Here is a 25,099-nt window from a genome sequence, read left to right as displayed (position 1 = left end):
CCATCCAGTGACTCCCGTACCGTCCGTGCCGGGTTGATGTCCATCCAGTGACTCCCGTACCGTCCGTGCCGGGTTGATGTCGATCCAGTGACTCCCGTACCGTCCGTGCCGGGTTGATGTCCATCCAGTGACTCCCGTACCGTCCGTGCCGGGTTGATGTGGATCCAGTGACTCCCGTACCGTCCGTGCCGGGTTGATGTCCATCCAGTGACTCCCGTACCGTCCGTGCCGGGTTGATGTCCATCCAGTGACTCCCGTACCGTCCGTGCCGGGTTGATGTCGATCCAGTGACTCCCGTACCGTCCGTGCCGGGTTGATGTCGAGCTTGAAACTCGACCTCGTAAAAATAAACACTGCCAACTCCAGTTTAAATTCCCACGAGGAATATTGTGGAGGATCAAATACCCAAACCTAGCACAGCCCCCACTTGTCCCATTTAACCTGGCTCGGTGTGGTGGTCCTTAAGACCTGGCGGAGCTCGGGAGCCGCTGCCCGCAGTGTTTCTGTTCCATTGATGGGAAGCGATCGCGATTGAAAATAAAGTGGAAACAATAAAGCGTTTGGAAAGAGGTGAAACACCATCGGTTATTGGAAAATCGTTAGGCTCCAGTCGGTCAACAATCGAAACAATTTTAAAGGATAACGGATAAAGTGAGAATAATGGAGCATGTGAAAGGCCCTGACCCAATGAAAGCTACAATTATTACTAAGCAACGCAGTGGTTTAATTATTGGAATATATATGTTTCTTAAGTGTTTTATATGCATAGAAAGGTAAAATATACACTATATACTAAGACAAACGTTTGACTAACTGACGCTAAATAATACCGGATGTATTTGTTCTGACTTATGTACAAATCTGACTTAAAAATGGACTCAGGAACGTAACTCGTACGTCCTGTAATCTAGCCAACTTCCCAGCCGCACGGTGTCCAGCGCAGAATGTTTCTGGACCGTGGTCTGTGATGTCAAGAGCTCACGTAGGGGTCTAAATTCCCAGAAACCAGACAAATATTCACACCTTGTGCCCAGAACTCCCCTACCCAGAGCAAGGGGACAAAAATCTGCTCCATCATCAGGCACGGAAACTCATCATGTCTGTGTGCTGCAAACCCTGACAGGCACGTCAGCTACTGGCTTAGCAGTGCCCAGAGGCACCAGTTCAAGTCCTGCCTTGGCAGCTGGACAATTAAGTAAATCTGGAATTAAAAAGTCAGCCTGGGTAACGTTAGCTATGAACTGTCAGATTGCATTTGGTGCACTAATGCCCATTAAGAAAGGAAATCTGGCTTCTTCCCCAGACAGGGCTGTACAGTGAAATTGATCACTACTGGCCTTTTGTAATGGTCCAGTGAGACATTTAGCGTAAGGGCAATGAGGAGTCTCATTACATTTTCCGATAAGATGGTGGCGCACTTAGTCACAGTCCAGGTGCAACAAATGGTGCAATGTTTGTTTTTCGTATGATTGCAAGACCCTGTTAGACAGTAACAATACAAAATGCTGTGTCTGGTTTGTTAGTGAGACTGACCGCGTAGGAGCTGTGTAGCCTTGGGCAACTGCATGGACCAGGCGGTGTCCCCTGTCACAGCTACTCGGGGAAGTAGTGTAAGAGAAAAGAGAAGCAGGGCAAGCCTGCTGGAATTACTGCTAGATTAAAGCCTAAATCCCTGAGGCCGTCTCTCCCATCCCCTGCAAAACAAACCGGATTACCTTCATCTTCAACTGACCGAACACAAAATGAGGAACTGCAACGTGCTTATTCTTACAGAAACGTGGCTTCAGGACAACATCCTGTGCACCATCAATCTTCAAGCCATGCCACTCAGGAATCTGTGTTAATATGATTCTGTGACAGTCAGTGCTGTGTTGTAACTATGTGTTGTGCATGACTGTGTGTATTGTGTTTTGTACCTGGGACCCAGAGGTACAATGGTTCATGTGTATGGTAGACTGACAATAAACTTGAAACTGAAGGAGTTACATACACTGGCCTTGCCGAAGACCCGTATCTTGCAAGTGTAGGCGTAAACTGTCACTCAGTGACATCCGTGAACTCTGTGACTTCATGCAGAATGATGTGTACCTTTCCACATGAGGCATGGAGTGCAGCAATAACATGCCCTTGGAATACACAACCCAGTCAGTGTAGCCCACAATTCCCTTTCTGCAGCCGGGAGGAGTCAGTGCTCCATGTATACACAGGGTATGGGACTTTGCATATTCTATCTTCAGGCCCCACTCCTCATCTCTAGTCACCAATGCAGAGCGGTGGGGGGGAGCTGGTGCTGGGTTGGGGGATCTCCTGGTTGGTTTGTTCCTGGGTTCTGTGCTATGTGTGTGGAATCCATACACTCGCCCTGGATTCCTCTCACATCCCAAAGACGTGTGGGTTGGGTAGGCTAATCGGCCCCTGTAAGTTGTCTCCAGCATACGGGTTAGTGGTAGAAGAGAGTTGAAGAATGAAATGGGATCAGTGTCATTGGCTGGTTGATGGTTAGCATGGATGTGTTGAGCCAAAGGACCTGGTTCCTTAATGCATGACTCTCTAACTCGTGCATAAGCTTCATCTGCAAGCAAATCAACATCAAGCCGACAAAGGAAAGGTGCCGTGCAATGACTCTCAGTAGGTGCCACAGCACAACCTCCATCAGCGCCCCAGCCCTGTTCTGCCACGTAGAGACACCAGCCCCTCGTGTCACCTCCACACAGCCTACTGGGAAGAAGCTACCAAAGCTAGGACACGTATCAACAGACTCAAGGGCAGCTTCTATGCCTTTGCTGAACGGACCTCTGGTATCTTCAAATTGAGCTTCACTGCACCATCCCCGTAACTGTGACCCTGTATTCTGCAATCTGCTTTTCTTTCTGCTGCCTGCCTGTAGCAGTTCTCACTGTGTCTCGGACACTAAACAATACCAAAAAAAACCCAATTCCAAATGACAAATCCAGCTGCAAACATAACTCAGTTTAAAGGTTCAGAATCCCACCATGTTAACTTTCCCTGCTGTTCTCCAATTATTAAAGTTATTTGAAATGTTGCAGAGTTCTCGTAGCCTGGGCTGGCTGTTTGTAACTACAGTTGGTTGACAAGCTTGTGGTGCCTGCCACCTCCGAAAACCTGGTGCCACTCGTCACCGCTCGCAGCAGCCGCAAGTTGTCCTCAGCCGCGTGTGGAGACGCGCACACTGCGCGTGCCCCTCAGTCGGGGTGCTGATGAGTGGAGCATCTTCCCACCCCAAACAACTTAGTCATCGGGCTCCGAAGCAGAGGGAGCTGTCATTCTGTAGATCCTGGGAAGTTAAACTCAGTCCCGTGCACCAAGAGGCAAGTGTGGGGTTAACTCAGGTCATCGTGCTGCTCTGGTCCCAGATGCACGCTCTCGATCAACAGAAGTGCCTCCTTTTGGTTCCCTCCAGGCAATAGCCTCCCTGCTTTCCCAAGCCACCCCTCTGTCCAAAGGAATAATTGGAATACCGGTCCTGGAATGATTGCTGCTGGGGGTGGGGGGTGCAACTGTCCTGGTTACAATGATTTAAACCTCTAGCAACACCCGTTAAGTATAATGGAGATTAATCCCTTTGGAGAGGGGAAGTGGTCGGGAATGTGAGTAAAATATAGGGAGGTCATGTAGCTTTGTGGAAATTAACTCACTCAGTCATGGTTCAGAACCAGTGCCAAGGCGTGAAGACACAGGGCCAGCAGAGAGACAAACTGGTAGAGCTACTGTCTCACAATGCCAGAGACCCAGATTCAAACCTACATCCAGTGCTGTCCACGCGGAGTCTGCATGTTCTGTCAGTGTCCACGTGGAGTCTGCATGTTCTGTCAGTGTCCACGTGGAGTTTGCATGTTCTGTCAGTGTCCACGTGGAGTTTGCATGTCCTGTCAGTGTCCACATGGAGTCTGCATGTTCTGTCAGTGTCCACGTGGAGTTTGCATGTTCTGTCAGTGTCCACGTGGAGTCTGCATGTCCTGTCAGTGTCCACGTGGAGTTTGCATGTTCTGTCAGTGTCCACGTGGAGTTTGCATGTTCTGTCAGTGTCCACGTGGAGTTTGCATGTTCTGTCAGAGTCCACGTGGAGTCTGCATGTTCTGTCAGTGTCCACGTGGAGTCTGCATGTTCTGTCAGTGTCCACGTGGAGTCTGCATGTTCTGTCAGCGTCCACGTGGAGTTTGTATGTTCTGTCAGAGTCCACGTGGAGTCTGCATGTTCTGTCAGTGTCCACGTGGAGTCTGCATGTTCTGTCAGTGTCCACGTGGAGTTGGCATGTTCTGTCAGAGTCCACGTGGAGTCTGCATGTTCTGTCAGTGTCCACGTGGAGTTTGCATGTTCTGTCAGTGTCCATGTGGAGTCTGCATGTTCTGTCAGTGTCCACGCGGAGTCTGCATGTTCTGTCAGTGTCCACGTGGAGTTTGCATGTTCTCGCAGTGTCCACGTGGAGTCTGCATGTTCTGTCAGTGTCCATGTGGAGTTTGCATGTTCCGTCAGTGTCCATGTGGAGTCTGCATGTTCTGTCAGTGTCCATGCATTTCTACAGCCATAAAATAATATACGGCATGGAAACAGGCCATTCAACCCATCCTCTTCAATCTAACCAAGGTGCCTAAGTTAGCCCAATTCCCATATTTGGCCTTACACTTTCCCTTTATCCATCCTGGTTTCTTCCCACACCTCAAAGTTGTGCAGGCCAACAGGTTAGTGGGTGACTGCAGGTTGTCCCGGGGGAGGGGCGGGTAGGAATAGATGAAAACAATGAAATGTGATCATTGTGATTGGTACAGATAGCCCCAGAGGGTTCACTTCCATGCTATTAGACTGGAAGGAATAGTTCTTCTAAAGTACCAGTACAGAGCAAGAACTAACAGGCAGTGGGTCAGAGGTTGAAGAAGGAGAGATCACTTACCCAGAAGAGAAGATTGAAGACAAACATGAGGTACTTGAGGCACTGCAAGCAGTTCTGGGCCAGGCTGCACCTCTTCAATTCTAGAAGGAATATAAAGGAGAGATCCAAGTAAAAGACCACATATTTACTGCCCTTGGCCGACTTGTATGCCGTCTTGCTGGCTTTAGGCCCGGGGTTGGTATGCATCCCAAGGAAGGAGGTGTTGGCCCCGAACTGGCCACCATACACGCTACTGTAGCGGCGGAAGCCGTTCTGGGCGCCGGCGTAGTCCCTGCTGTCCACGGACGGGCTGCGGTGATAGGTCGACTCGTCGCTCTCCGATCGGTTCATCTTCGGGGACGCTCCCACCGGGGTCTTCTCATGCGAGACCAACTCTTCCCGAGAGGGGCATGGTCCCGGGACGAGGATCCCCTGTGGGGTGACCGTCCGGACGCTGCAAATGTGGTAGTCCTTTCCTCCTCACATGGTCCGGCTGGGGACCCCCGGGGGTCTGTCCGGAGCTCCTACTCTCACTCCTCCCCTTCCCTCTTCCGCGAACCGCGGCCGCTCCGGACGATGTGCGCTCCGCTCCGGCTCCGCTCCCACTGCGCTCCGGCTCCGCTCGCTCGCTGTCACCGTCTCCTTTCCAATTAAAGTCGCGATCTCATCCGCGGCGGCCCGCTCCCAGCCAATCCCGGACCAGGTGCCCACCCTCCAAGCCAATCAGAGAGCAGCAGCGGCGCATCCTGCAGAGAGAGCCGGTCTCCCACTCTGCAGAGACAATTCCTCTTCGCCCCGCATCTTCCAGCCCGCAACCCCGGGCTGCCTGTGGGAATGGCCGTGTCCACTGCGGCCACTTCCCTGACGGAAAGCCGGGTGACTACCATCGACGCACGGGCCAGTAGCTGCGGGTTAAGGAAGCTGTGGTTCGGAGGCAGGGGATTAAGAACTCTTAACAGGTTCAAGGGTCGGCATCAGAGTATGAGAGACGGGGTTTAATATTAATCGCCCCGGCTTTGAACAAATGCCCCGCGTTCTGGGCACTCTGTCCTGGTTGTGGGCCAGGTGGGAGACTGAGTCAGCGGTCGAGGCCGGGGAAGGCTTGTGCCGCCAGAGGGACTGAAGAGACGAGAGGCGCGGAGGTGACAAGGGACAGGAAAGGTGGACTGATAATGTAACGAGGCAGCGTACTGTGGGAGTGGTGGGGGGTGGTGGGGTACAAAGAGCCGGACACCAGCGATTGAGGCAGGTTCAACTCTGAACGTACAGGGCCAGAATTCCGTGAAAGACTAAAGAAGCAGATATTTGTAAGACTCGCACAGGGAGATTTAGACTGCTGCAGGGCTGGTGTATGGGCGAGCGTATTTCCCACGCCTCCGTTTACTTCTCCGGCACTATTTCAGAGCTTGTTCACACACATCTGTTCAGTTGCAGCCGTGCTCGGTATGTCGGTGGTACTGGCCGGTGGAACAGGAGCCAGCAGCATCGCCGATTACCTCTCCTGGGCCCAGCACAGTGAAAGCACACCAGTGCCCCCAGTTTCTCTCAAGCTTCGGGACAATTGGCCCGTCACCAATAGCAAACAGACCTCCAGATGCACTGTAGGAAGCATCCTAACCGATTGTATCACGGCCTGGAACAAGATTTCAACGTGCTAGAGTCCGCGGAGTAGTGGGCACAGCCCTCCCCACTACTGACAGCATCTACAGGAGGCCCGGTTTCAAGAAGGCAGCATCTATCGGAAATCCCACCGACCGGGCCATGCCCTCTTCTCGCTGCTACCGCCAGATGGGAGGTGCAGAAGTTCAACACTCCCAGGTTCAAGAACAGTTACATCCAGTTCTTGAATGGAACTGTACAGCGCTGATCTTACCTCGCTAACAGAACGCCTCTAGTACTGCCGTTAGTTATTTAACATTGTGCTTTTTCCAGTAATGTCTTGTTTTGCTGTAAATTTTCTTCACAGCATTGTGTAATTTATATTAGGTTTTGTCTGCACCAATATGCCTGTGGTTCTGCAAACAATTTTTTCATTGTACCTGTTCCTGGCATGTGACAATAAACTGTAGGCCACTGCTTGGTGTGGAGGAGATGGAGATCTGAGCAGAATGAAACAAACGTTGGAGTGGTGAGCGGACGGGCACCACTGTCTATTACAGTATCTATCCATAGAGTAGCTGTAGGAGGTGAGAAACAACAGGAACACAATAGAGAATTGCTGAAGGGTTTTGATAACGAGTTATATGTAATCATGCAATGGAGCATATAGCAGAGGGCAGATCATAAACAGGAGAGATTCTGCAGATGCTGGAAATCCAGAGCAACACACATAAGATGCTGGAGGAACTCAGGAGGCCAGGCAGCATCTCTGGAGATGAATAAACAGTCGATGATTTGGACTGAGACCCTGCAGACCTGAAATGTCGACTGTTTCCGTAGTTATTGCCTGATCTCCTGAGATCTCCCAGCATTTTGTGAGTGTGTTGCTCAGGAGAGGGCAGAGATAATGTAATGTACACAGAGCAGTGCGTAATGACAGAGATAAAGTAGACGGAGTCGTGTGTAATAGAGAGGGAGTGGGAATAGATAATGTAATCTACACAGAGCGGTGTGTAATAGAGAGGTGAGGTCAGGCACAGAGTGCACAGAGCAGTGTGTAATAGAGGGGAGATCAGGGACAGAGTACACACAGCGGTGTGTAATAGAGGGGAGGTCAGGGATAGAGTACACAGAGCGGTGTGTAATAGAGAGGGCAGCTCTGGGATAGAGTAAACAAAGCGGTGTGTAATAGAGGGGAGGTCAGGGATAGAGTACACAGTTGTGTGTAATAGAGAGGGGAGGTCAGGGATAGAGTACACAGAGCGGTGTGTAATAGAGAGGGGAGGTCAGGGATAGAGTACACAGAGCGGTGTGTAATAGAGGGGAGGTCAGGGATAGAGTACACAGAGTGGTGTGTAATAGAGGGGAGGTCAGAGATAGAGTACACAGAGTGGTGTGTAACAGAGGGGAGGTCAGGGATAGAGTACACAGAGCGGTGTGTAATAGAGGGGAGGTCAGGTTTAGAGTACACAGAGCGGTGTGTAATAGAGAGGGGAGATCAGGGATAGAATACACAGAGCGGTGTGTAATAGAGGGGAGGTCAGGGATAGAATACACAGAGTGGTGTGTAATAGAGGGGAGCTCAGGGATAAAGTACACAGAGTGGTGTGTAATAGAGATGGGAGGTCAGGGATAGAGTGCACAGAGCAGTGTGTAATAGAGAGGGGAGGTCAGGGATAGAGTACACAGAGCGGTGTGTAATAGAGAGGGGAGGTCAGGGACAGAGTACACAGAGCAGTGCGTAATAGAGTGGAGGTCAGGGATAGAGTACACAGAGCGGTGTGTAATAGAGGGGAGGTCAGGGATAGAGTACACAGAGCGGTGTGTAATAGAGAGGGGAGGTCAGGGATAGAGTACACAGAGAGGTGTGTAATAGAGTACACAGAGTGGTGTGTAATAGAGAGGGGAGGTCAGGGATAGAGTACACAGAGCGGTGTGCAATAGAGGGGAGGTCAGGGATAGAGTACACAGAGTGGTGTGTAATATAGGGGAGGTCAGGGATAGAGTACACAGAGTGGTGTGTAACAGAGAGGGGAGGTCAGGGATAGAGTACACAGAGCGGTGTGTAATAGAGGGGGGGTCAGGTCAGGGATAGAGTACACAGAGTGGTGTTTGACAGAGGTGAGGTCAGGGATAGAGTACACAGAGCGGAGTGTAATAGAGGGGAGGTCAGGGATAGAGTACACAGAGCGGTGTGTAATAGAGAGGGGAGATCAGGGATAGAATACACAGAGAGGTGTATAATAGAGGGGAGGTCAGGGATAGAATACACAGAGTGGTGTGTAATAGAGGGGAGCTCAGGGATAGAGTACACAGAGAGGTGTGTAATAGAGAGGGGAGGTCAGGGATTGAGTGCACAGAGCAGTGTGTAATAGAGAGGGTAGGTCAGGGATAGAGTGTAGTGAGCGGTGTGTAATAGAGAAGGGAGGTCAGCGATAGAGTACACAGAGTCTTGTGTAATAGAGCGGATGTCAGGGATAGAGTACACAGAGTAGTGTGTAATAGAGAGGGGAGGTCAGGGATAGAGTGCACAGAGCGGTGTGTAATAGAGAGGGGAGGTCAGGGATAGCGTACACAGAGCGGTGTGTAATAGTGGGGAGGTCAGGGATAGAATACACAGAGTGGTGTGTAATAGAGGGGAGCTCAGGGATAGAGTACACAGAGAGGTGTGTAATAGAGAGGGGAGGTCAGGGATAGAGTGCACAGAGCAGTGTGTAATAGAGAGGGTAGGTCAGGGATAGAGTGTAGTGAGCGGTGTGTAATAGAGAGGGGAGGTCAGGGATAGAGTGCACAGAGCGGTGTGGAATATAGAGGGGAGGTCAGGGATAGAGTACACAGAGCGGTGTGTAATAGAGAGGGGTGGTCAGGGATAGAGAACACAGAGCGGTGTGTAATAGAGGGGAGTTCAGGGATAGAGTACACAGAGCGGTGTGTAATAGAGAGGGGAGGTCAGGGATAGAGTACACAGAGAGGTATGTAATAGAGTACACAGAGTGGTGTGTAATAGAGGGGAGGTCAGGTCAGGGATAGAGTACACAGAGCGGTGTGCAATAGAGGGGAGGTCAGGGATAGAGTACACAGAGTGGTGTGTAATAGAGGGGAGGTCAGGGATAGAGTACACAGAGTGGTGTGTAACAGAGCGGGGAGGTCAGGGATAGAGTACACAGAGCGGTGTGTAATAGAGGGGGGGTTAGGTCAGGGATAGAGTACACAGAGTGGTGTTTGACAGAGGTGAGGTCAGGGATAGAGTACACAGAGCGGAGTGTAATAGAGGGGAGGTCAGGGATAGAGTACACAGAGCGGTGTGTAATAGAGAGGGGAGATCAGGGATAGAATACACAGAGCGGTGTGTAATGGAGGGGAGGTCAGGGATAGAATACACAGAGTGGTGTGTAATAGAGGGGAGCTCAGGGATAGAGTACACAGAGAGGTGTGTAATAGAGATGGGAGGTCAGGGATAGAGTGCACAGAGCAGTGTGTAATAGAGAGTGTAGGTCAGGGATAGAGTGTAGTGAGCGGTGTGTAATAGAGAGGGGAGGTCAGCGATAGAGTACACAGAGTCTTGTGTAATAGAGCGGATGTCAGGGATAGAGTACACAGAGTGGTGTGTAGTAGAGAGGGGAGGTCAGGGATAGAGTGCACAGAGCGGTGTGTAATAGAGAGGGGAGGTCAGGGATAGAGTACACAGAGCGGTGTGTAATAGAGGGGGGGTTAGGTCAGGGATAGAGTACACAGAGTGGTGTTTGACAGAGGTGAGGTCAGGGATAGAGTACACAGAGCGGAGTGTAATAGAGGGGAGGTCAGGGATAGAGTACACAGAGCGGTGTGTAATAGAGAGGGGAGATCAGGGATAGAATACACAGAGCGGTGTGTAATGGAGGGGAGGTCAGGGATAGAATACACAGAGTGGTGTGTAATAGAGGGGAGCTCAGGGATAGAGTACACAGAGAGGTGTGTAATAGAGAGGGGAGGTCAGGGATAGAGTGCACAGAGCAGTGTGTAATAGAGAGGGTAGGTCAGGGATAGAGTGTAGTGAGCGGTGTGTAATAGAGAGGGGAGGTCAGGGATAGAGTGCACAGAGCGGTGTGGAATAGAGAGGGGAGGTGAGGGATAGAGTACACAGAGCGGTGTGTAATAGAGAGGGGTGGTCAGGGATAGAGTACACAGAGCGGTGTGTAATAGAGGGGAGTTCAGGGATAGAGTACACAGAGCGGTGTGTAATAGAGAGGGGAGGTCAGGGATAGAGTACACAGAGAGGTATGTAATAGAGTACACAGAGTGGTGTGTAATAGAGGGGAGGTCAGGTCAGGGATAGAGTACACAGAGCGGTGTGCAATAGAGGGGAGGTCAGGGATAGAGTACACAGAGTGGTGTGTAATAGAGGGGAGGTCAGGGATAGAGTACACAGAGTGGTGTGTAATAGAGAGGGGAGGTCAGGGATGGAGTACACAGAGCGGTGAGTAATAGAGAGGGGAGATCAGGGATAGAATACACAGAGCGGTGTGTAATGGAGGGGAGCTCAGGGATAGAGTGCACAGAGCGGTGTGTAATAGAGAGCGGAGGTCAGGGATAGAGTACACAGAGCGGTGTGTAATAGAGGGGAGGTCAGGGATTGATTACACAGAGCGGTTTGTAATAGAGAGGAGGTCAGGGATAGAGTATATAGAGTGGTGTGTAACAGAGGGGAGGTGAGGGATAGAGTGTAGTGAGCGGTGTGTAATAGAGATGGGAGGTCAGCGATAGAGTGCACAGAGCGAGTGTAATAAAGGGGAGCTCAGGGATAGAGTACACAGAGTGGTGTGTAATAGAGGGGAGCTCAGGGATAGAGGACACAGAGCGGTGTGTAATAGAGGGGAGGGCAGGGATAGAATACACAGAGTGGTGTGTAATAGAGAGGGGAGGTCAGGTATAGAGTACACAGAGCGGTGTGTAATAGAGAGGGGAGGTCAGGGACAGAGTACACAGAGCAGTGTGTAATAGAGTGGAGGTCAGGGATAGAGTACACAGAGCGGTGTGTAATAGAGGGGAGGTCAGGGATAGAGTACACAGAGCGGTGTGTAATAGAGAGGGGAGGTCAGGGATAGAGTACACAGAGAGGTGTGTAATAGAGTACACAGAGTGGTGTGTAATAGGGAGGTCAGGTCAGGGATAGATTACACAGAGCGGTATGCAATAGAGGGGAGGTCAGGGATAGAGTACACAGAGTGGTGTGTAACAGAGAGGGGAGGTCAGGGATAGAGTACACAGAGCGGTGTGTAATAGAGGGGGGGTTAGGTCAGGGATAGAGTACACAGAGTGGTGTTTGACAGAGGTGAGGTCAAGGATAGAGTACACAGAGCGGAGTGTAATAGAGGGGAGGTCAGGGATAGATTACACAGAGCGGTGTGTAATAGAGAGGGGAGATCAGGGATAGAATACACAGAGCGGTGTGTAATGGAGGGGAGGTCAGGGATAGAATACACAGAGTGGTGTATAATAGAGTGGAGCTCAGGGATAGAGTACACAGAGAGGTGTGTAATAGAGAGGGGAGGTCAGGGATAGAGTGCACAGAGCAGTGTGTAATAGAGAGGGTAGGTCAGGGATAGAGTGTAGTGAGCGGTGTGTAATAGAGAGGGGAGGTCAGCGATAGAGTACACAGCGTCTTGTGTAATAGAGAGGATGTCAGGGATAGAGTACACAGAGCGGTGTGTAATAGAGAGGGGAGGTCAGGGATAGAGTACACAGAGCGGTGTGTAATGGGGGGAAGGTCAGGGACAGAGTACACAGAGCAGTGTGTAATAGAGGGGAGGTCAGGGATAGAGTATATAGAGTGGTGTGTAATAGAGGGGAGCTCAGGGATAGAGTACACAGAGAGGTGTGTAATAGAGAGGAGAGGTCAGGGATAGAGTGCACAGAGCAGTGTGTAATAGAGAGGGTAGGTCAGGGATAGAGTGTAGTGAGCGGTGTGTAATAGAGAGGGGAGGTCAGGGATAGAGTGCACAGAGCGATGTGTAATAGAGAGCGGAGGTCAGGGATAGAGTACACAGAGCGGTGTGTAATAGAGAGGGGTGGTCAGGGATAGAGTACACAGAGCGGTGTGTAATAGAGAGGGGAGGTCAGGGATAGAGCGCACAGAGCGGTCTGTAATAGAGAGTGGAGGTAAGGGATAGCGTACACAGAGCGGTGTGTAATAGTGGGGAGGTCAGGGACAGAGTACACAGAGCAGTGTGTAATAGAGGGGAGGTCAGCGATAGAGTACACAGAGCGGTCTGTAATAGAGGGGAGGTCAGGGATTGAGTACACAGAGCGGTTTGTAATAGAGAGCAGGTCAGGGATAGAGTATATAGAGTGGTGTGTAATAGAGGGGAGGTCAGGGATAGAGTGTAGTGAGCGGTGTGTAATAGAGATGGGAGGTCAGCGATAGAGTGCACAGAGCGAGTGTAATAGAGGGGTGGTCAGGGATAGATTACACAGAGCGGTGTGTAATAGAGAGGGGAGGTCAGGGACAGAGTACACAGAGCAGTGTGTAATAGAGTGGAGGTCAGGGATAGAGTACACAGAGCGGTGTGTAATAGAGAGGTGAGGTCAGGGATAGGGTACACAGAGCGGTGTGTAATAGAGAGGGGAGGTCAGGGATAGAGTGCACAGAGAGGTGTGTAATAGAGTACACAGAGTGGTGTGTAATAGAGGGGAGGTCAGGTCAGGGATAGATTACACAGAGCGGTGTGCAATAGAGGGGAGGTCAGGGATAGTGTACACAGAGTGGTGTGTAATAGAGGGGAGGTCAGGGATAGAGTACACAGAGTGGTGTGTAACAGAGAGGGGAGATCAGGGATAGAGTACACAGAGCGGTGTGTAATAGAGGGGGGGTTAGGTCAGGGATAGAGTACACAGAGTGGTGTTTGACAGAGGTGAGGTCAGGGATAGAGTACACAGAGCGGAGTGTAATAGAGGGGAGGTCAGGGATAGAGTACACAGAGCGGTGTGTAATAGAGAGGGGAGATCAGGGATAGAATACACAGAGCGGTGTGTAATGGAGGGGAGGTCAGGGATAGAATACACAGAGTGGTGTGTAATAGAGAGGGGAGGTCAGCGATAGAGTACATAGCGTCTTGTGTAATAGAGCGGATGTCAGGGATAGAGTACACAGAGCGGTGTGTAATAGAGAGGGGAGGTCAGGGATAGAGTACACAGAGCGGTGTGTAATGGGGGGAAGGTCAGGGACAGAGTACACAGAGCAGTGTGTAATAGAGGGGAGGTCAGGGATAGAGTATATAGAGTTGTGTGTAATAGAGGGGAGCTCAGGGATAGAGTACACAGAGAGGTGTGTAATAGAGAGGAGAGGTCAGGGATAGAGTGCACAGAGCAGTGTGTAATAGAGAGGGTAGGTCAGGGATAGAGTGTAGTGAGCGGTGTGTAATAGAGAGGGGAGGTCAGGGATAGAGTGCACAGAGCGATGTGTAATAGAGAGCGGAGGTCAGGGATAGAGTACACAGAGCGGTGTGTAATAGAGAGGGGTGGTCAGGGATAGAGTACACAGAGCGGTGTGTAATAGAGGGGAGGTCAGGGATAGAGTACACAGAGCGGTGTGTAATAGAGAGGGGAGGTCAGGGATAGAGTGCACAGAGCGGTCTGTAATAGAGAGGGGAGGTAAGGGATAGCGTACACAGAGCGGTGTGTAATAGTGGGGAGGTCAGGGACAGAGTACACAGAGCAGTGTGTAATAGAGGGGAGGTCAGCGATAGAGTACACAGAGCGGTGTGTAATAGAGGGGAGGTCAGGGATTGAGTACACAGAGCGGTTTGTAATAGAGAGGAGGTCAGGGATAGAGTATATAGAGTGGTGTGTAATAGAGGGGAGGTCAGGGATAGAGTGTAGTGAGCGGTGTGTAATAGAGATGGGAGGTCAGCGATAGAGTGCACAGAGCGAGTGTAATAGAGGGGTGGTCAGGGATAGATTACACAGAGCGGTGTGTAATAGAGAGGGGAGGTCAGGGACAGAGTACACAGAGCAGTGTGTAATAGAGTGGAGGTCAGGGATAGAGTACACAGAGCGGTGTGTAATAGAGAGGTGAGGTCAGGGATAGAGTACACAGATTGGTGTGTAATAGAGAGGGGATGTCAGGGATAGAGTACACAGAGTGGTGTGTAATAGAAGGGAGGTCAGGTATAGAGTACACAGAGTGGTGTGTAATAGAGTGGAGGTCAGGGATCGAGTACACAGAGCGGTGTGTAATGGAGGGGAGGTCAGGGATATACACAGAGCGGTGTGTAATAGAGGGGAGGTCAGAGATAGAGTACACAGAGAGGTGTGTAATAGAGAGGGGAGGTCAGGGATAGAGTGCACAGAGCAGTGTGTAATAGAGAGGGTAGGTCAGGGATAGAGTGTAGTGAGCGGTGTGTAATAGAGAGGGGAGGTCAGCGATAGAGTACACAGCGTCTTGTGTAATAGAGCGGATGTCAGGGATAGAGTACACAGAGCGGTGTGTAATGGTGGGGAGGTCAGGGACAGAGTACACAGAGCAGTGTGTAATAGAGGGGAGGTCAGGGATAGAGTATATAGAGTGGTGTGTAATAGAGGGGAGCTCAGGGATAGAGTACACAGAGCGGTGTGTAATAGAGAGGGGAGGTCAGCGATAGAGTACACAGCGTCTTGTGTAATAGAGCGGATGTCAGGGATAGAGTACACAGAGCGGTGTGTAATAGAGAGGGGAGGTCAGGGATAGAGTACACAGAGCGGTGTGTAATGGTGGGGAGGTCAGGGACAGAGTACACAGAGCAGTGTGTAATAGAGGGGAGGTCAGGGATAGAGTACACAGAGCGGTGTGTAATAGAGAGGGGAGGTCAGGGATAGAGTACACAGAGAGGTGTGTAATAGAGTACACAGAGTGGTGTGTAATAGAGGGGAGGTCAGGTCAGGGATAGATTACACAGAGCGGTGTGCAATAGAGGGGAGGTCAGGGATAGTGTACACAGAGTGGTGTGTAATAGAGGGGAGGTCAGGGATAGAGTACACAGAGTGGTGTGTAACAGAGAGGGGAGGTCAGGGATAGAGTACACAGAGCGGTGTGTAATAGAGGGGGGGTTAGGTCAGGGATAGAGTACACAGAGTGGTGTTTGACAGAGGTGAGGTCAGGGATAGAGTACACAGAGCGGAGTGTAATAGAGGGGAGGTCAGGGATAGAGTACACAGAGCGGTGTGTAATAGAGAGGGGAGATCAGGGATAGAATACACAGAGCGGTGTGTAATGGAGGGGAGGTCAGGGATAGAATACACAGAGTGTTGTGTAATAGAGTGGAGCTCAGGGATAGAGTACACAGAGAGGTGTGTAATAGAGAGGGGAGGTCAGGGATAGAGTGTACAGAGCAGTGTGTAATAGAGAGGGTAGGTCAGGGATAGAGTGTAGTGAGCGGTGTGTAATAGAGAGGGGATGTCAGCGATAGAGTACACAGCGTCTTGTGTAATAGAGCGGATGTCAGGGATAGAGTACACAGAGCGGTGTGTAATGGGGGGAAGGTCAGGGACAGAGTACACAGAGCAGTGTGTAATAGAGGGGAGGTCAGGGATAGAGTATATAGAGTGGTTTGTAATAGAGGGGAGCTCAGGGATAGAGTACACAGAGAGGTGTGTAATAGAGAGGAGAGGTCAGGGATAGAGTGCACAGAGCAGTGTGTAATAGAGAGGGTAGGTCAGGGATAGAGTGTAGTGAGCGGTGTGTAATAGAGAGGGGAGTTCAGGGATAGAGTGCACAGAGCGGTGTGTAATAGAGAGCGGAGGTCAGGGATAGAGTACACAGAGTGGTGTGTAATAGAGAGGGGTGGTCAGGGATAGAGTACACAGAGCGGTTTGTAATAGAGAGGGGAGGTCAGGGATAGAGTGCACAGAGCGGTCTGTAATAGAGAGTGGAGGTAAGGGATAGCGTACACAGAGCGGTGTGTAATAGTGGGGAGGTCAGGGACAGAGTACACAGAGCAGTGTGTAATAGAGGGGAGGTCAGCGATAGAGTACACAGAGCGGTGTGTAATAGAGGGGAGGTCAGGGATTGAGTACACAGAGCGGTTTGTAATAGAGAGCAGGTCAGGGATAGAGTATATAGAGTGGTGTGTAATAGAGGGGAGGTCAGGGATAGAGTGTAGTGAGCGGTGTGTAATAGAGATGGGAGGTCAGCGATAGAGTGCACAGAGCGAGTGTAATAGAGGGGTGGTCAGGGTTAGATTACACAGAGCGGTGTGTAATAGAGAGGGGAGGTCAGGGACAGAGTACACAGAGCAGTGTGTAATAGAGTGGAGGTCAGGGATAGAGTACACAGAGCGGTGTGTAATAGAGAGGTGAGGTCAGGGATAGAGTACACAGAGCGGTGTGTAATAGAGAGGGGAGGTCAGGGATAGAGTACACAGAGAGGTGTGTAATAGAGTACACAGAGTGGTGTGTAATAGAGGGGAGGTCAGGTCAGGGATAGATTACACAGAGCGGTGTGCAATAGAGGGGAGGTCAGGGATAGTGTACACAGAGTGGTGTGTAATAGAGGGGGGGTTAGGTCAGGGATAGAGTACACAGAGTGGTGTTTGACAGAGGTGAGGTCAGGGATAGAGTACACAGAGCGGAGTGTAATAGAGGGGAGGTCAGGGATAGAGTACACAGAGCGGTGTGTAATAGAGAGGGGAGATCAGGGATAGAATACACAGAGCGGTGTGTAATAGAGGGGGGGTTAGGTCAGGGATAGAGTACACAGAGTGGTGTTTGACAGAGGTGAGGTCAGGGATAGAGTACACAGAGCGGAGTGTAATAGAGGGGAGGTCAGGGATAGAGTACACAGAGCGGTGTGTAATAGAGAGGGGAGATCAGGGATAGAATACACAGAGCGGTGTGTAATGGAGGGGAGGTCAGGGATAGAATACACAGAGTGGTGTGTAATAGAGAGGGGAGGTCAGCGATAGAGTACATAGCGTCTTGTGTAATAGAGCGGATGTCAGGGATAGAGTACACAGAGCGGTGTGTAATAGAGAGGGGCGGTCAGGGATAGAGTACACAGAGCGGTGTGTAATGGGGGGAAGGTCAGGGACAGAGTACACAGAGCAGTGTGTAATAGAGGGGAGGTCAGGGATAGAGTATATAGAGTTGTGTGTAATAGAGGGGAGCTCAGGGATAGAGTACACAGAGAGGTGTGTAATAGAGAGGAGAGGTCAGGGATAGAGTGCACAGAGCAGTGTGTAATAGAGAGGGTAGGTCAGGGATAGAGTGTAGTGAGCGGTGTGTAATAGAGAGGGGAGGTCAGGGATAGAGTGCACAGAGCGATGTGTAATAGAGAGCGGAGGTCAGGGATAGAGTACACAGAGCGGTGTGTAATAGAGAGGGGTGGTCAGGGATAGAGTACACAGAGCGGTGTGTAATAGAGGGGAGGTCAGGGATAGAGTACACAGAGCGGTGTGTAATAGAGAGGGGAGGTCAGGGATAGAGTGCACAGAGCGGTCTGTAATAGAGAGGGGAGGTAAGGGATAGCGTACACAGAGCGGTGTGTAATAGTGGGGAGGTCAGGGACAGAGTACACAGAGCAGTGTGTAATAGAGGGGAGGTCAGCGAGAGAGTACACAGAGCGGTGTGTAATAGAGGGGAGGTCAGGGATTGAGTACACAGAGCGGTTTGTAATAGAGAGGAGGTCAGGGATAGAGTATATAGAGTGGTGTGTAATAGAGGGGAGGTCAGGGATAGAGTGTAGTGAGCGGTGTGTAATAGAGATGGGAGGTCAGCGATAGAGTGCACAGAGCGAGTGTAATAGAGGGGTGGTCAGGGATAGATTACACAGAGCGGTGTGTAATAGAGAGGGGAAGTCAGGGACAGAGTACACAGAGCAGTGTGTAATAGAGTGGAGGTCAGGGATAGAGTACACAGAGCGGTGTGTAATAGAGAGGTGAGGTCAGGGATAGAGTACACAGATTGGTGTGTAATAGAGAGGGGATGTCAGGGATAGAGTACACAGAGTGGTGTGTAATAGAGTGGAGGTCAGGGATCGAGTACACAGAGCGGTGTGTAATGGAGGGGAGGTCAGGGATATACACAGAGCGGTGTGTAATAGAGGGGAGGTCAGAGATAGAGTACACAGAGAGGTGTGTAATAGAGAGGGGAGGTCAGGGATAGAGTGCACAGAGCAGTGTGTAATAGAGAGGGTAGATCAGGGATAGAGTGTAGTGAGCGGTGTGTAATAGAGAGGGGAGGTCAGCGATAGAGTACACAGCGTCTTGTGTAATAGAGCGGATGTCAGGGATAGAGTACACAGAGCGGTGTGTAATAGAGAGGGGAGGTCAGGGATAGAGTACACAGAGCGGTGTGTAATGGTGGGGAGGTCAGGGACAGAGTACACAGAGCAGTGTGTAATAGAGAGGGTAGGTCAGGGATAGAGTGCACAGAGCGGTCTGTAATAGAGAGGGGAGGTAAGGGATAGCGTACACAGAGCGGTGTGTAATAGTGGGGAGGTCAGGGACAGAGTACACAGAGCAGTGTGTAATAGAGGGGAGGTCAGCGATAGAGTACACAGAGCGGTGTGTAATAGAGGGGAGGTCAGGGATTGAGTACACAGAGCGGTTTGTAATAGAGAGGAGGTCAGGGATAGAGTATATAGAGTGGTGTGTAATAGAGGGGTGGTGTGGGATTGAGTGTAGTGAGCGGTGTGTAATAGAGATGGGAGGTCAGCGATAGAGTGCACAGAGCGAGTGTAATAGAGGGGTGGTCAGGGATAGATTACACAGAGCGGTCTGTAATAGAGAGGTGAGGTCAGGGATAGAGTACACAGATTGGTGTGTAATAGAGAGGGGAGGTCAGCGATAGAGTTCACAGAGTGGTGTGTAATAGAAGGGAGGTCAGGTATAGAGTACACACAGTGGTGTGTAACAGAGGGGAGGTCAGGGATCGAGTACACAGAGCGGTGTGTAATAGAGGGGAGGTCAGGGATATACACAGAGCGGTGTGTAATAGAGGGGAGGTCAGAGATAGAGTACGCAGTGCGGTGTGTAAAAGAGGGGAGGTCAGGGATATACACAGAGCGGTGTGTAATAGACGGGATGTCAGGGATATACACAAAGCGGTGTGTAATAGAGGGGAGGTCAGAGATAGAGTACGCAGAGCGGTGTGTAATAGAGGGGAGGTCAGGGATATACACAGAGCGGTGTGTAATAGACGGGAGGTCAGGGATAGAGTACACAGAGTGGTGTGTAATAGAGGGGAGCTCAGGGATAGAGTACACAGAGCGGTGTGTAATAGAGGGGAGGGCAGGGATAGAGTACACAGAGTGGTGTGTAATAGAGAGGGGAGGTCAGGGATAGAGTACACAGAGCGGTGTGTAATAGAGAGGGGAGGTCAGGGACAGAGTACACAGAGCAGTGTGTAATAGACTGGTCAGGGATAGAGTACACAGAGCGGTGTGTAATAGAGGGGAGGTCAGGGATAGAGTACACAGAGCGGTGTGTAATAGAGAGGGGAGGTCAGGGATAGAGTACACAGAGAGGTGTGTAATAGAGTACACAGAGTGGTGTGTAATAGAGGGGAGGTCAGGTCAGGGATAGAGTACGCAGAGCGGTGTGCAATAGAGGGGAGGTCAGGGATAGAGTACACAGAGTGGTGTGTAATAGAGGGGAGGTCAGGGATAGAGTACACTGAGTGGTGTGTAACAGAGAGGGGAGGTCAGGGATAGAGTACACAGAGCGGTGTGTAATAGAGGGGGGGTTAGGTCAGGGATAGAGTACACAGAGTGGTGTTTGAGAGAGGTGAGGTCAGGGATAGAGTACACAGAGCGGAGTGTAATAGAGGGGAGGTCAGGGATAGAGTACACAGAGCGGTGTGTAATAGAGAGGGGAGATCAGGGATAGAATACACAGAGCGGTGTGTAATGGAGGGGAGGTCAGGGATAGAATACACAGAGTGGTGTGTAATAGAGTGGAGCTCAGGGATAGAGTACACAGAGAGGTGTGTAATAGAGAGGGGAGGTCAGGGATAGAGTGCACAGAGCAGTGTGTAATAGAGAGGGTAGGTCAGGGATAGAGTGTAGTGAGCGGTGTGTAATAGAGAGGGGAGGTCAGCGATAGAGTACACAGCGTCTTGTGTAATAGAGCGGATGTCAGGGATAGAGTACACAGAGCGGTGTGTAATAGAGAGGGGAGGTCAGGGATAGAGTACACAGAGCGGTGTGTAATGGTGGGGAGGTCAGGGACAGAGTACACAGAGCAGTGTGTAATAGAGGGGAGGTCAGGGATAGAGTATATAGAGTGGTGTGTAATAGAGGGGAGCTCAGGGATAGAGTACACAGAGCGGTGTGTAATAGAGAGGGGAGGTCAGCGATAGAGTACACAGCGTCTTGTGTAATAGAGCGGATGTCAGGGATAGAGTACACAGAGCGGTGTGTAATAGAGAGGGGAGGTCAGTTATAGAGTACACAGAGCGGTGTGTAATGGTGGGGAGGTCAGGGACAGAGTACACAGAGCAGTGTGTAATAGAGGGGAGGTCAGGGATAGAGTACACAGAGCGGTGTGTAATAGAGAGGGGAGGTCAGGGATAGAGTACACAGAGAGGTGTGTAATAGAGTACACAGAGTGGTGTGTAATAGAGGGGAGGTCAGGTCAGGGATAGATTACACAGAGCGGTGTGCAATAGAGGGGAGGTCAGGGATAGTGTACACAGAGTGGTGTGTAATAGAGGGGAGGTCAGGGATAGAGTACACAGAGTGGTGTGTAACAGAGAGGGGAGGTCAGGGATAGAGTACACAGAGCGGTGTGTAATAGAGGGGGGGTTAGGTCAGGGATAGAGTACACAGAGTGGTGTTTGACAGAGGTGAGGTCAGGGATAGAGTACACAGAGCGGAGTGTAATAGAGGGGAGGTCAGGGATAGAGTACACAGAGCGGTGTGTAATAGAGAGGGGAGATCAGGGATAGAATACACAGAGCGGTGTGTAATGGAGGGGAGGTCAGGGATAGAATACACAGAGTGGTGTGTAATAGAGTGGAGCTCAGGGATAGAGTACACAGAGAGGTGTGTAATAGAGAGGGGAGGTCAGGGATAGAGTGTACAGAGCAGTGTGTAATAGAGAGGGTAGGTCAGGGATAGAGTGTAGTGAGCGGTGTGTAATAGAGAGGGGATGTCAGCGATAGAGTACACAGCGTCTTGTGTAATAGAGCGGATGTCAGGGATAGAGTACACAGAGCGGTGTGTAATGGGGGGAAGGTCAGGGACAGAGTACACAGAGCAGTGTGTAATAGAGGGGAGGTCAGGGATAGAGTATATAGAGTGGTGTGTAATAGAGGGGAGCTCAGGGATAGAGTACACAGAGAGGTGTGTAATAGAGAGGGGAGGTCAGGGATAGAGTGCACAGAGCAGTGTGTAATAGAGAGGGTAGGTCAGGGATAGAGTGTAGTGAGCGGTGTGTAATAGAGAGGGGAGGTCAGGGATAGAGTGCACAGAGCGGTGTGTAATAGAGAGCGGAGGTCAGGGATAGAGTACACAGAGTGGTGTGTAATAGAGAGGGGTGGTCAGGGATAGAGTACACAGAGCGGTGTGTAATAGAGGGGAGGTCAGGGATAGAGTACACAGAGCGGTGTGTAATAGAGAGGGTAGGTCAGGGATAGAGTGCACAGAGCGGTCTGTAATAGAGAGGGGAGGTAAGGGATAGCGTACACAGAGCGGTGTGTAATAGTGGGGAGGTCAGGGACAGAGTACACAGAGCAGTGTGTAATAGAGGGGAGGTCAGCAATAGAGTACACAGAGCGGTGTGTAATAGAGGGGAGGTCAGGGATTGAGTACACAGAGCGGTTTGTAATAGAGAAGAGGTCAGGGATAGAGTTTATAGAGTGGTGTGTAATAGAGGGGAGGTCAGGGATAGAGTGTTGTGAGCGGTGTGTAATAGAGATGGGAGGTCAGCGATAGAGTGCACAGAGCGAGTGTAATAGAGGGGTGGTCAGGGATAGATTACACAGAGCGGTGTGTAATAGAGAGGGGAGGTCAGGGACAGAGTACACAGAGCAGTGTGTAATAGAGTGGAGGTCAGGGATAGAGTACACAGAGCGGTGTGTAATAGAGAGGTGAGGTCAGGGATAGAGTACACAGATTGGTGTGTAATAGAGAGGGGATGTCAGGGATAGAGTACACAGAGTGGTGTGTAATAGAAGGGAGGTCAGGTATAGAGTACACAGAGTGGTGTGTAATAGAGTGGAGGTCAGGGATCGAGTACACAGAGCGGTGTGTAATGGAGGGGAGGTCAGGGATATACACAGATCGGTGTGTAATAGAGGGGAGGTCAGAGATAGAGTACACAGAGAGGTGTGTAATAGAGAGGGGAGGTCAGGGATAGAATGCACAGAGCAGTGTGTAATAGAGAGGGTAGGTCAGGGATAGAGTGTAGTGAGCGGTGTGTAATAGAGAGGGGAGGTCAGAGATAGAGTACACAGCGTCTTGTGTAATAGAGCGGATGTCTGGGATAGAGTACACAGAGCGGTGTGTAATAGAGAGGGGAGGTCAGGGATAGAGTACACAGAGCGGTGTGTTATGGTGGGGAGGTCAGGGACAGAGTACACAGAGCAGTGTGTAATAGAGGGGAGGTCAGGGATAGAGTATATAGAGTGGTGTGTAATAGAGGGGAGCTCAGGGATAGAGTACACAGAGAGGTGTGTAATAGAGAAGGGAGGTCAGCGATAGAGTGCACAGAGCAGTGTGTAATAGAGAGGGTAGGTCAGGGATAGAGTGCACAGAGCGGTCTGTAATAGAGAGGGGAGGTAAGGGATAGCGTACACAGAGCGGTGTGTAATAGTGGGGAGGTCAGGGACAGAGTACACAGAGCAGTGTGTAATAGAGGGGAGGTCAGCGATAGAGTACAGAGAGCGGTGTGTAATAGAGGGGAGGTCAGGGATTGAGTACACAGAGCGGTTTGTAATAGAGAGGAGGTCAGGGATAGAGTATATAGAGTGGTGTGTAATAGAGGGGTGGTGTGGGATTGAGTGTAGTGAGCGGTGTGTAATAGAGATGGGAGGTCAGCGATAGAGTGCACAGAGCGAGTGTAATAGAGGGGTGGTCAGGGATAGATTACACAGAGCGGTCTGTAATAGAGAGGTGAGGTCAGGGATAGAGTACACAGATTGGTGTGTAATAGAGAGGGGAGGTCAGCGATAGAGTTCACAGAGTGGTGTGTAATAGAAGGGAGGTCAGGTATAGAGTACACACAGTGGTGTGTAACAGAGGGGAGGTCAGGGATCGAGTACACAGAGCGGTGTGTAATAGAGGGGAGGTCAGGGATATACACAGAGCGGTGTGTAATAGAGGGGAGGTCAGAGATAGAGTACGCAGTGCGGTGTGTAAAAGAGGGGAGGTCAGGGATATACACAGAGCGGTGTGTAATAGACGGGATGTCAGGGATATACACAAAGCGGTGTGTAATAGAGGGGAGGTCAGAGATAGAGTACGCAGAGCGGTGTGTAATAGAGGGGAGGTCAGGGATATACACAGAGCGGTGTGTAATAGAGTACACAGAGTGGTGTGTAATAGAGGGGAGGTCAGGTCAGGGATAGAGTACGCAGAGCGGTGTGCAATAGAGGGGAGGTCAGGGATAGAGTACACAGAGTGGTGTGTAATAGAGGGGAGGTCAGGGATAGAGTACACTGAGTGGTGTGTAACAGAGAGGGGAGGTCAGGGATAGAGTACACAGAGCGGTGTGTAATAGAGGGGGGGTTAGGTCAGGGATAGAGTACACAGAGTGGTGTTTGAGAGAGGTGAGGTCAGGGATAGAGTACACAGAGCGGAGTGTAATAGAGGGGAGGTCAGGGATAGAGTACACAGAGCGGTGTGTAATAGAGAGGGGAGATCAGGGATAGAATACACAGAGCGGTGTGTAATGGAGGGGAGGTCAGGGATAGAATACACAGAGTGGTGTGTAATAGAGTGGAGCTCAGGGATAGAGTACACAGAGAGGTGTGTAATAGAGAGGGGAGGTCAGGGATAGAGTGCACAGAGCAGTGTGTAATAGAGAGGGTAGGTCAGGGATAGAGTGTAGTGAGCGGTGTGTAATAGAGAGGGGAGGTCAGCGATAGAGTACACAGCGTCTTGTGTAATAGAGCGGATGTCAGGGACAGAGTACACAGAGCAGTGTGTAATAGAGGGGAGGTCAGGGATAGAGTACACAGAGTGGTGTGTAATAGAGAGGGTAGGTCCGGGATAGAGTGTAGTGAGCGGTGTGTAATACAGAGTGGAGGTCAGCGATAGAGTGCACAGAGCGGTGTGTAATAGAGGGATGGTCAGGGATAGAGTACACAGAGCGGTGTGTAATAGAGAGGGGAGGTCAGGGATAGAGTACACAGAGCGGTGTGTAATAGAGAGTGGAGGTCAGGGACAGAGTACACAGAGCAGTGTGTAATAGAATGGAGGTCAGGGATAGAGTACACAGAGCGGTGTGTAATAGAGAGAAGGTCAGGGATATAGTACACAGATTGGTGTGTAATAGAGAGGGGAGGTCAGGGATAGAGTACACAGAGCGGTGTGTAATAGAGAGGGGAGGTCAGGGATAGAGTACACAGAGCGGTGTGTAATAGAGAGGGGAGGTCAGGGATAGCGTACACAGAGCCGTGTGTAATAGTGGGGAGGTCAGGGACAGAGTACACAGAGCA

General features: G+C 50.7%; 2 protein-coding genes across 2 annotated transcripts in view; one reads left to right on the top strand and one right to left on the bottom strand.

The window, feature by feature from the left end:
• The window catches only part of LOC132397532 (uncharacterized), a 156,656-nt gene extending 151,185 nt beyond the window's left edge, over positions 1 to 5,471 (bottom strand). Inside the window, exon 1 of the mRNA XM_059976362.1 lies at positions 4,910 to 5,471. Within this exon, the coding sequence (XP_059832345.1) occupies positions 4,910 to 5,239 (330 nt within the window). The 5' untranslated portion in view covers positions 5,240 to 5,471. The remainder of the gene's footprint in view (positions 1 to 4,909) is intronic.
• Positions 5,472 to 6,333: 862 nt separating this feature from the next.
• Positions 6,334 to 25,099, top strand: part of LOC132397531 (tetraspanin-4-like) — a 101,031-nt gene continuing 82,265 nt past the window's right edge. The window contains exon 1 of the mRNA XM_059976361.1: positions 6,334 to 6,489. Coding sequence (XP_059832344.1) covers positions 6,334 to 6,489 — 156 coding nt within the window. The remainder of the gene's footprint in view (positions 6,490 to 25,099) is intronic.

The sequence above is a fragment of the Hypanus sabinus genome, chromosome 7 (genome assembly GCF_030144855.1).
Source record: "Hypanus sabinus isolate sHypSab1 chromosome 7, sHypSab1.hap1, whole genome shotgun sequence".
Classification (NCBI taxonomy): domain Eukaryota; kingdom Metazoa; phylum Chordata; class Chondrichthyes; order Myliobatiformes; family Dasyatidae; genus Hypanus; species Hypanus sabinus.
This window is presented reverse-complemented; position numbering and strand designations above follow the sequence as displayed.